The following is a 12536-nucleotide window of genomic DNA, read 5'->3' on the forward strand; positions in this document are numbered from 1 at the left end:
TCACAGACTTCCTGTGTGACCCTGGGCCTTAGTCTCTCTGTGCCTCAGTTCCCCATCTGTGAAACAGGGATAAAAGCACTTTCCTACCTCACAGGGGTGTTGTGAGGGTAAATACATTTATGTCTTCATGTCTGACGAAGTGGGTATTCACCTACGAAAGCTTATGCTCCAATACGTCTGTTAGTCTATAAGGTGCCACAGGACTCTTTGTCACTTTTTACAGCTACACACTAACATGGCTACCCCTTTGTTGTATTTAAAAAGATTGTCAGATGTCTGACGGGTTTTCCCCTGGGGTGCCACTTGGAACTGGGGTGCCACTGAGTATGCTTGACCCACCAGCCTGGGCTCCCTTTACACGGTACTGATGAGGCAAGACAGCCAAGCCCCCCCATAGGCTTCAGACTGCACTTAACCAGCACACATACACACATGACCCTGCAGCCATAACTCAGAGGCTGTTTGTAGCATCCCCAGGAAGACTTTTCAGTGGGTGATTATCATCTTCAAAGACCTATTGTTTTCCCTAATGGCCCTTCCCAATGGGCCATCCAGACTGTTTGCATTCTGTCCAGTGGGCGTTCCTCAGGTGTAAACACATTTGTAATAGATGCATAGACAATATTCCTAATTTCAGATACAAAAATGATATATGCATACAAATAAGACAGTCATATTCAGTAAATCATAACCTTTTCAATGATACCTCACATGACCTATCAAATATCAAAATATCAAAGTTACGCCATATTCATATCATATATATATATAACAATATCTCTACGAAGAATATGGGGGTGTAGTGTGACAAGATGTTCAGATGCTACAGTAATGGGAGCCATTTGAGTATCTTAGATACATAGACAGATAGACAAACACAGAACTGTCTCATCACTTTGGTACCAATTTTTCCCCCGGTTGAAATTATTAACTGTTAACTTTATTGGGAGAAGGAATTAGCCCTGCATGTTTTGAGTAAAAGAACTAGGGCGTTTTAAAATATGGAAGCTTTGGGGGATACAGACCTGATCCAGAAAGATTCTGAATGCCTTTAATTCCCACTGAAGATTTTGGTAATTGAGGGTACTTAGTTGCACATTGCATTAGTCAGTACTTGAGCCTTTCAGTTTAATATTTGAACAGTGCAGCATGAAATATAAGACATTTCTGTGAATAATAAACATATCCACACTTAGGCTAGCTAGAATAAATGTATAAGGGGTATCACCCATCACATTAGAGGACATAAGCCAACCACTAAATGTTGGCTTAGGAAAAAGTACCAGATCATGCAAGTGATAATATGGAGGAGCTGTATTTAGAGGGCTGAGTTACTCCTGTATGCTTGTGAGGGGAAGAAAACTATTTTGAAGTGCTAGTACATTGGCAAATAGTTCTACAGTAATGGAGGCTAGAGGGAGTTTAGGAAAATGCATTGTCTTAGGGCTTGTCTACACTGGCAATTAACAGTGCTGCAACTTTCTCGCTCAGGGGTGTGAAAAAACACCCCCCTGAGCACAGTGCTGGAAGCTACACCTCTTGTGGAGGCGACCACACAAGGCACATTAAAGCGCTGCCGTGGCAGCGCTGTAGCTTTGCCGGTGTAGACTAGCCCTTAGGTGGTTGCTCCTGTTGAAATCTTCCTAGCAGGAATAGCTGTTTTATAATGTTATCTGGCAGTACAACATGAAATGTACTGTCTTTGTAACTGTAATTTGCCTATTAATCATGCTCTGTTTTTCAGGAAAAACACTTGAAGAGCAAGGCGTAACACACAATGTAAAGGTCATGGTGCTTGAGCTAAGACAGAGTGAGGAGGATACCAAAAAAAAAGTTCAGGAAGAAGAAATGCAACATGAAGAAGAGACCATGAAGGAAAAAGAAAGAAAAGAAAGGATGAAAAGAACTAAAAAGGGTTTAGAAATACTGGCAACGAGAGGTACGGGGTTTTTATCCTTACATGCAGTAGAAGACAGCAGTATGAATTAAAAAAAACGCTTCTATCTTAAAGAAAACAAGGCAAAGTGGAAAGATTAGTATAACTTTGGGTTGTGATCTAATCGCATCTAAACAAGGTCAGGCCTTGTCAGTACTTGGATGGGAAACCTCCAAGCAAACCCAAGTGCTGCGGGAAGTGGACTAGGTGATTCATTCATTCATTCCTAAATTGATGCTGAACAAAGCCATTGTCATGATCCTAGGAGGCACCATGCTACTTCTAGTTGATCTTATGAATCTAAGGGTATTAAAGCCAATAAATTGGCCAGATTCCAGTTTGTGCTATTACTTTCTGCCCACTTGAAAATTGGTTTCTCCAGTTGGTTATAGTATTCTTCTTCATTTCCTGTCTTAAAAGACCTTGTTTGTATAATGCTTGTGTTTCCATAAGAGAGACAGGGTGGGTGAGGTAATATCTTTTATTGGATTAACTTCTGTTGGTGAGAGAGACGAGCTTCCGTGCTTCCACCAAAATTTTCTTCAGTCTGGGAAATGTACTCAGTGAGTCATAGCTGAATATAAGGTGGAACAGATTGTTTAGCCTAAGTTGTTAACACGTATTTCAAGGGGACCATTCAAGATGAAGTGATTCTATAGAACATTTTGAGTTTTGAGGAAGGTACTGTATGAATCTGTTGTTAAATGGGGCACTTGAGAGTTAAGATACTGACAACTCTGGAAACATGTTTTGTATTTATTGCAGAAATAGCTAGGCCAGAATGATAAATTGTAAGTTGTTATGCCTTTCTCTGTCAGTTACCTCTGTTATGACCATAGGTGGCCGTGATTTCACTGTGCAAGGTAGTTCGCTTGTCATTCTGGTCCACAGTGAGGCCATTCTCTTCTCCATGAGTTTTGATGGAGACTGCTGGCAACTGTGGACCAAGTTAAAGAAACAGTCAGTTTGAAAGTAGTCATTTTCAAAATGTGAGTTAAGAGTAGTTTCTGGCACTACACCTGCCCAGGATGACCTTTGTTAGTTTGAAGTTTTAAAAATGTTTTTATTTCCCTAGTTTCTGCTTGGAAGACCCACAAATAGAAAAGTTAACTGGACTATTCAGTAAAGTCCCGTCAAATGTAAAAGTATACAAACGAGTTTCCTCTAATCTTCTCTTACAATGGGTTGCTTACAATAGTATTAGGTTGTAACAAAAAATGTAAATAGGTGGAAATGGCCCTCTATATTGGGCTTGTTAGGCAACTTAGATTTCAGTTCTTCAGTAAGCTCTTTGCAGGTAGATCTCTGCATCTGCATAGACCCCCATAAGCTTAGTTCCAGAAATACTGAGCAAGTATTGTAGAACGATAACACACAGTCATTGTACAGTTACTCCTAGGGGAATTCTGTGCCCAAATTCCCGCCCCCTTCCCTCTCCTCCCCCCCCCGAAATGGGCTGCAGTGCTGTTAGGGGCCACTGGACTCGGCAGAGCCCAGTTTGCACATAGAAGACACTGCTGTGGGGAGGGAGAGGGAGCTCGAGGGTTCCTATCAGCTGCAGTTCCCAACATGCCCTGAGGGAAGGAGAGGGTGGCATACAGCAGTGGTTCTCAACCAGGGTCTGGGGCTCCGTGGAGGGCCGCAAGCAGGTTTCAGGGAGTCTGCCAAGCATGACTAGCATCAGACTTTCTAGGGCCAGGGCAGAAAGCCAAATCCCCGCCACATAGGACTGCAGCCGGAACCACCAAGCTCCACCACCAGGGGCTAAAGCTGAAGCCTGAGCAACTTAGCTTTGTGGTGCCCCCAGTGGCATGCTGCCCCAGGCAGCTGCCTTCCTTGCTACCCTCTAACAGCGGCCCTGGCTTTTATATGCAGAAAACAGTTGTGGCACAGGTGGGCTGTGGAGTTTTTATAGCATGTTGGGGAGGGCCTCAGAAAGAAAAAGGTTGAGAACCCCTGGCATGCAGGAAACTGCAAGCCTGGGACCAAGCATCAGGCTGTTTCTCCCTCTAGATCCCTGGTCTTTGCGGGGGCGGAGGGAGACAGGTATCTGGGCAAGGGGGGCCCCGCAACTGGGTTGTGGGAGGGAAGGGGAACAGGTATCTGGGCTTGGGAGGCCCAGCGGCTGGGCTCTGGTGGGGGACAGAGTGCGAGTATCTGGGATGTGGGGGCCGCTGTTGGGCTCTGGGAAGGAGGGGGTTCAGATGTATTGGCTCTGGGGGCCCGCAGGTGGGCAATGCGGGGAGTGGTTGTGTTGTGTCTGGCCCCCTAGCTGGGCTGGGGTGGAGGGATGGGGACAGAGAAATAGGAACTGGGTTGTCATAGGGGTTTCTTTAACTCTACTCCCGGGGGAAATTTTGTGTGTGTCTGTATTGTTACAGACATACTTGCTGACAGGTATTTTCAAATAAATTACCAAAATAATTGAAACTGGCATGATTATGTAGTGTTCTTTTGACAAATAAAATTCACAGAATTTTAAAATATTGTGCCCAGAATTAATTTTTTGGTGCAGAATGTCCCCAGGAGTATACAGTGCAGCACTAGAGTATCGAGGATCTATGGGAAGACTTCACTGAGTCCATTGGCAGGGCTCAAGGATCAACCCACAAGCTCATTGCTGGATTGAGGCAAGTCAGTGAACATGAGAGAATAGGGAGGGAGTTGAGAACCCAGTTGCCTGGGTTCAAGACAGTTACAGGACAGAAGCTTTGCGTATCCGGAGATCGCAGAGCTTTCCCTGGACGGCATTGGTATATTGGCAAAACATCTTTTCATGTTAAGTCAAACCAAAGCAAATAAGAAACAGATCATTGGATTGCAAGCACCAAAGGGAAACTGAGGGAAACAAATACATTTAGTTTTAGTTGAATAAACCATAGAGAATAAAGCTAGTTATTTTGTATTTCACTGTAACCAGTCTATTAAGTGAAATGCATTATGACCATTGGAAATGCAGATGTTTTCCTCTCCTGAATAAGTTCTTTACAGCACATACAATTTAGAATTTCATTCAAAAACTCAGGCTTGAACTAAGGAGAAGCCCAGATCCTGCAAACAATTCCATGAAGGCTATTCATGGATCAGATTTCTCATTGCACAGTTGGTGCCATAATAGAGAACTCTCTCTGGAAGCCACATACATTATTCTGCTTCATTTTATTTACAGTTTTTCTTAACAACATACATATCGATATGGTTTTAAGACCACAATCATACTTTGTTATTACTGTTGAAGGCATTGATAATGAATCAATGGACACTCTTTTTTTTTTTGTTGCAGAGGATTATTTAGATCCAGATACCACTCCATATCTGGATATAGCTAACCAAACTGGAAGATCTATCAAGATTCCTCAGCAAGCCAAAAAAGTAAGTATAACATTTAAGGAAGATATTATTTAGTGACCTTCTAAATAATCTTCACATGTGGTACTTTAAGTAGTATATTGAAATGGTCAAAACTGTTACTTAAACAACCTCTGTAGGTGCCAGCAAAAACTGATTGCTTAATAGAAGTGGTCTTCTGATAAAGGTGAAGCAGAACTGTGCTCCAGTACATTTGGGAATACTTTGATGGTCTCCGGACAGCCAGTTGTCTAACGTCTGTGATTTCTTGTAGATTCTCTTGTAAAATGTGTTTGCATTTTGTCTTCATGCCTGGAGCTATACATTAATTTATGTATTTTACACAGCACCTATTGTTGTAGCTTCTGGGTGTCTTAGAACAATATAAAATAATTTCTTCATTAGATCTCAGTCAGTTTAAATCACAAGCTACAGGAAATGTGCTAATAGTTAACTCAAATCTAATTAAACAAATATGTCTTCTTGTTTTGTGCCTGGAAAGTCACCAAGCCTAGGTTCTGGTAGACCATTAGAATGAGAGAATTTCACATCTGAGAGCCTTCAACTGAGAATGCTTTGCTACTGGTCCTGGACAATGAAACTCCTGGAACCGACAGCAAGAGCAACTCATTAGATCTTGACCGCTATGGCAGAACAATAGAGGGAGAGACAATCTCTTAGATAACTAGATCATTCAGAGATTTAAAAATCAAAACAAACACCTAGAATCGCACCCAGAAGCAAAGAAGTAGCTAGCATGCAGCACCAGTGGAATGGGTTAATTGTGACCTGATTTTCTCACATGGTGCATAATGCTACTCTGCCCCAGCTGATATTCCAGTATACTTTACAAGGGTAACCCCAAATAGCATATGTACTGCATGTTCTGATGCAACATTGCAAGAAATGGAAAATCACCTTAAGGATTTTATACAGTGCTGAACACAAGATGTTAAAGGTACAGGAAGAAATCTTGTAGAATGTTTAGATAAAATAATGTTGTTGTTTATGATGCCGTTCATTGTCATAGTGCAAGAACCAGAAAGTTTTCAGCAACATTCACTGTCATTTAGTTTAGTAGAATTGAAAAATTAGGATTAGATTTTTGGCAAGTGACTCGGGATTTTATCACCTATTTGGAAATAGTAAGGTTAGTTGGTTATTTGTAAACACTGGCTGGATGCTGCTGTGTATTGTTATGCTCAGTAAGAGACTTATCCTGTTTATGAGTAAATTCTTGAAAACATATTTAGGGTTGCACTTTAAAAGTAAACGCACAGTAAAGCAGGTGAAATATGTCATGTATCAGTAGCAATCATTGTTTTCAATAAATTGGACAACATATGGGTAGATGGGTGGGAAGAAGCATTAAATGATGGGAGATAAAATGGCTTGATGGAGTGTTTTTTCCATGGCCAACAAATAATGTAAGTTATATTTATTTTTAATTGTGAACATAATAAGGGTTTAATATCTTCTTAATCCATTTTCATAGTCCCTTCTGTTAGCTATGGGTTATCATGAAAAAGGCAGAGCATTCATGAAGAAAAAAGAATATGCTGTAGCACTGCCATTCTTGCTGGATGCTGATAAACGCTTCTGGTAAGAACCTTTCTGAATTGTCATGTGACTTTTTAAGAGTACCAACCAGTTATGAGACCAGCATAAGTCATACCACACAGCGTACGTTTTACATCAGTGGTTTTCAGCCTTCTGTCATTTGCGGACCCCTAAAAAATATCAAATGAAGGTGTGGCCCCTTTGGAAATCTTAGTCTGCAGAGCCCGTGTTGAAAACCACTGTTCTATAGTAACAACAACCACTATTTTACATGGTATTCTTCCACAAGCATGCCACTAGTGGGCAATGGTTGATAAAATTGCTTTAGTCTAGTCTAATGCAGCCTCCTCTGGTGTCCAAAAAAGTGGTGGTCTCCTGATATGTTTCTGATATGCCAACACATTCTGAGGGAATTCCCAAGGAGCACAATTTGGATCTTTGCATGCCTCCAATGAGGATAATTGGTTTCTATACCCTCCCAAAAGGTTAGGGTGTTGTAACTCCACTATACTTTTAAAACTGCAGTATCATATGTAGAAACAAGATAAAGATAGTGTAGATTTAAGTCAAATGTAATATACCATAATCTGATATACCAGGGACTCTCATGACATGAGAGCAGAGCATATTATTTTGATAAATTAAAAAGTAATTTTGTATGTTACATTTATATCAGTGTGATGGTCAGACTGTAGAAATGTTTGGAATGCACATGATATGTGCGTACACACTTACACACGTTTTCCTTTTCACATTGTCCTGTCCCAGTTCTTCAACACAGTAGGGAATGAAGAAGCAACTTAGTTAATATTTTATTGCTGTTTTGCAGTGATTGTGGCAATGAACTTCTGAATACAGTTGATAATTATGCAGTGTTGCAGTTGGATATAGTATGGTGCTACTTCCGCCTGGGACAGCTGGAATGCCTTGATGATGCAGAGAAAAAGCTCGCCACAGCCCACAAATGCTTCAAAAGGTGTTATGGGGAAAACCACGAAAGACTTCTCACAATAAAAGTATGCTGGCATGATTTTACTGAAGGTGGCTTTGTTTTAGCAAATATTCATTCATTGTTCCAGTATTTCATAACTTTTTTAGGAATGTAAAGTACTCATATGTACCCTTTAACCTTTACTTTTCACACTTTCCAGATGTGTAATTGTCAACACTGTAAAAGCATTGGACATGCATTGTGAGAATTCAACATAGCTGCTTTCCCCACCTCACTATATTGTTAATGACATTTTCTTCAAACTGCATCACATTGCTGTCTGATGGGAAAATAATGTTACCTGGCTAATTCAGTATATATATCACCTATGTTGGAATTCCTTCATAGGTATTACATATTTAGGGTGACCAGACGTCCCAATATTATTAATATCCATCCTCATATTAAGGGCTTTGTCTTATATAGACAACTATCCCCCACTCACCCCCCGGTCCCGATTTCTCACAGTTGGTATATATATTTTCACTGAGTTACGTTTTGAACATGCACACTGACAGCTGTCTAGTGGATAGGTCATTGGACTGGGACTCAGGAGAACTAGGTTCTGTAGGCTTCTGAAAGTATTGCTTGAAGTAGTATTAAACAGAGGAAAATATTTTAAAAATGTAATTGTTACCCTAAAATTGGTCTCACATTTTATAGCTTTCTTCTTCTACTCCAGTCTTGAATTATTTGAGGCCTGGCATCATGAGTTTAAGAATAAAGGAGTAGTCTTTCACTGCAGCACCACGGTTAGTCACACAGTTTTCATTAACAAAGGAAACAAGGCTGAATCTTCTCTCAAAAACACTAACCCCAATACACAAGCATTTAGCAACAGGAGACTGATTCTGCAGGCTTCAAGGGGGTTTATGCAGGCATGAGGCAGGGATGACCAGATGAACAAACAGACATTAAAGATCATAGAATCATAGGGTAGGTCTACACTTACCTGCCGGGTCGACGGGCGGCGTTCGACTTCTCGGAGTTTGAACTATCGCGTCTAATCTAGACGCGATAGTTCGAACTCCGGACACGCTCCTGTCGACTCCAGAACTCCACCACCGCCAACGGTGGTGGCGGAGTCGACGGGGGAGCTGCGGACTTCGTTCCCGCGGTGTCTGGACGGTTGAGTAGCCCAAACTAAGGTACTTCGACTTCAGCTACGCTATTCGCGTAGCTGAAGTCTCGTACCTTAGTTCGACCCCCCGCCCCTTAGTGTAGACCAGGCCATAGAAGATTAGGGTTGGAAGAGACCTCAGGAGGTCATCTAGTCCAACCCCCTGCTAAAAGCAGGACCAACACCAACTATATCATCCCAGCCAGGGCTTTGTCAAGCCAGGCCTTAAAAACCTCTAAGGATGGAGATTCTACCACCTCTCTAGGTAACCCATTCCAGTGCGTCACCACCCTCCTAGTGAAATAGTTTTTCCTAATATCCAACCTAGACCTCCCCCACTGCAACTTGAGACTATTGCTTCTTGTTCTGTCATCTGCTACCACTGAGAACAGCTTAGCTCCATCCCCTTTGGAACTCCCCTTCAGGCAGTTGAAGGCTGCTATCAAATCCCCGGTCACTCTTCTCTTCTGCAGACTAAATAACCCTAGTTCCCTCAGCTTCTCCTCATAAGTCATGTGCCCCAGCCCCCTAATTATTTTCGTTGCCCTCTGCTGGACTCTCTCCAATTTGTCCACATACCTTCCGTAGTGAGGGGGACCAAAACTGGACGCAATACTCCAGGTATTGGTGGCCTCCAGGTACTGGTAGCCTCACCAGTGCCGAATAGAGAGGAATAATCACTTCCCTCGATCTGCTGACAATGCTCCTTCTAATACACCCAATATTCCGTTGGCCTTGGTGATGAGGGCACACTGCTGACTCATATCCAGCTTCTCATCCACTGTAATCCCCAGGTCCTTTTTTTGCAGAACTGCAGCTTAGCCAATCAGTCCCCGGCCTGTAGCAGTGCATGGGATTCTTCCTTCCTAAGTGCAGGACTCTGCACTTGTCCTTGCTGAACCTCATCAGATTTCTTTTGGATCTGTTAAAGTGAACAAAAGTGTTCTTTTGGATCTTTGGCTCTGTTAAAGTGAACTCTTCCAGCAGGAGGATAGATCAGGAGAACCTTTCACATAATGTTGTGATGGGAGAAGATACTCATGTTTATAAATAAATATATTAAAAAACCCAAGAGTATCGTGTGTGTGTGAATGTGCGTATGAAATGGATCCAAAAGAGAATCAAATTTGAAACTTTTTAAAAAGTTTCTTCAGTTTTTATTTTAATTTTATATAAAATGGTTTTCTTTGCTTCTTAGTCTGTTTTCCATAGCATAGTGCACTATGTAACAGGATTTAAATAGCTTTTCAGACCTCGATCCTGTTGTTGGATCCCTGCACCTGTGTGGAATCCCACTGACTTCAGTGGGGCTCTGCCCATGTGGATTTGACTGCAAGAGCGGGTCTAGTGTCTGTAACTTTCACATGCAAAATCTGTAATCCTTTTAGAATGTAAAGTTTTTCACCTGCTTGTTGAGTGCCATGACAATTAGCATCGAATGGACTGATGCTCTGTTATATGCTAACTTTTTTCTTTATTGAAAATTTCTTTAGGGAAGTTCTGGAAGTGAGAAAGTTTTATTTCTAAGGCTTTACCTCCTTCAGGGAATAGGAAACTATCATAATGGCAAAGGAAAAGAGGCTTTTGAACTTCTTCAGAAGGTAAGGCATTGCACCGTGCAGCACATCACATTATAGGAACTCATTTGGAAACAGAGCTCACATGTTTTGCCTGATCTTGCATTCCTCCTCTTCTCTATCCCCTCTCCTTCCCACCCCCTCCCCCACCCACAGGGAATTTGGGAAGGGACCTTTAATATATATGCCAGTGGTGGAGTCTATTTGATTGTTCTGTTCTTTCTACATATAGGCAAATGGTTTGTATCAAGAGCTCTCCATAGATCCTGAAAAAATCAATAATTTGTTACTCCTGGGATTCTCTGCTCAGGAAGCTCGTCTTGGTCTACGAGCTTGTTATGGGAACCTGGAGGCGGCTGCCAGTCTTATTACCAGCAGAAGAGAGGTACGGTGCTGGCAAAGTATTAAACAGGCCCTTGAACAGGTCTGAGTACTTATGTTCCAGAATGTATATCTTACGTATGTATTGAGACAGGAGACAAAGCCAAGGGCTTCCATCAATTCTGCATTGGTATTCATGGTGAAACTGAACAGTTTGCCATATGTTGTTGCAAGTACGAAATAGAAATTGAAAATTCTCTCCCACCTGGCACAAGTGTGCAAGGCCTGAAGAAGTAGAACTGCCATGATATTGAAGAGGTACACGAAGATACTTTGCATCAGTTTTTACCACTTAACTGTGCTCTTTGGGAGCACAGCTGGGGAATCCAAACTACATAGATTTACCAGCCAAAACTCCCATTTCAGGGTTAGCTGGTATGACACCTCAGAGGCTGCAGTTGTGGCCACAGAGTAGCTACTCACACTGCTGCACATTTTGGCTTTGGATTGGGAATGTGGGGGAGAGGAATATTTGCTTTGTAAGGGAAGGGGGAGGATGGGAATTTGGCGCAATATCTTTCTAATTTTAGACAGTTATTTAAACATTGATACAGGAGTAGTCGAGTGGAAAGGGACTGAGCTGAACTCCTTGGTTAATTTGCTGGCTCTGATACTGATTGTCCAACCGTGGGCAAGTCACTTGACTTACCTATGTACCCATCTGTAAAACTAATAAAATATCTACCTCACAGGGATTTTAATATACTTCATAAACTCAGGCCTGATCCTGAGAGAATCCAAATCATAAAAAAAGCAAACATCATTCTGGGATGTATTAGCAGGAGTGTTGTTAGCAAGACACGAGAAGTAATTCTTCCACTCTACTCAGCGCTGATTAGACCTCAACTGGAGTATTGTTTCCAGTTCTGGGCACCATATTTCCTTAAAGATGTGGACAAATTGGAGAAAATCCAGAGAAGAGCAACAAAAATGATTAAAGATCAAGAACACATGACCTGTGAGGGAAGATTGAAAAAACTGGGTTTGTTTAGTCTGGATAAGAGAAGACTGAGAGGTGACATAACAGTTTTAAAGTACATAAAAGGTTGTTACAAGGAGGAGGGAGATAAATTGTCCTCTTTAACCTCTGAGGATAGGATAAAAAGCAAAGGACTTAAATTGCAGCAAGGGCGGTTTAGGTTGGCCATTAGGAAAAACTTACTAACTGTCAGGGTTGTTAAGCACTGAAATAAAATGCCTAGGTTGGTTCTGGAATCTCTGTTATTGGAGATTTTTAAAAGCAATTTAGACAAACTCTAATCAGGAATGGTCTAGATAATACTTAGTCCTGCCAGGGGACTGGACTAGATGACCTCTTGAGATCCCTTCCAGTCCTACCTTTCTATAATTCTATGGGCACAGTATGGCTACAAAATGGTGAATTAGGATTACAAAGTTTGCTAGTGTATATACAACCTTATATTGGAGGGGGGAATGTCTCTAAAGATCATTGAGCAGCACAAATTTGTTTAAAAAAAGTTTCCTTTCTCCCTGGAAGACTTGTAAAGATTAAAAAAATGTACAGAAGAAACCATGCATCTATCAAAGAAGTAATGGAGCCATCTTCTAGTCAAAAGCTGACAGTATTCATATACAATACTTTGCTTTGTAATGACCCTGCTT

The 12536-nt window shown here is 41.6% G+C and overlaps 1 protein-coding gene across 3 annotated transcripts in view; it reads left to right on the top strand.

Annotated features, from left to right (window-relative positions):
- NUB1 (negative regulator of ubiquitin like proteins 1) overlaps window positions 1-12536 on the top strand; it is a 31652-nt gene that overhangs the window by 12395 nt on the left and 6721 nt on the right. For all 3 annotated transcript variants that reach the window (XM_039526121.1, XM_039526123.1, XM_039526122.1), the window contains 6 exons: window positions 1745-1939; window positions 5220-5308; window positions 6780-6886; window positions 7674-7860; window positions 10449-10556; window positions 10765-10917. In XM_039526121.1, the coding sequence (XP_039382055.1) occupies window positions 1745-1939; window positions 5220-5308; window positions 6780-6886; window positions 7674-7860; window positions 10449-10556; window positions 10765-10917 (839 nt within the window). The remainder of the gene's footprint in view (window positions 1-1744; window positions 1940-5219; window positions 5309-6779; window positions 6887-7673; window positions 7861-10448; window positions 10557-10764; window positions 10918-12536) is intronic.

The sequence above is a fragment of the Mauremys reevesii genome, linkage group 2, assembly GCF_016161935.1.
Source record: "Mauremys reevesii isolate NIE-2019 linkage group 2, ASM1616193v1, whole genome shotgun sequence".
NCBI lineage: Eukaryota > Metazoa > Chordata > Testudines > Geoemydidae > Mauremys > Mauremys reevesii.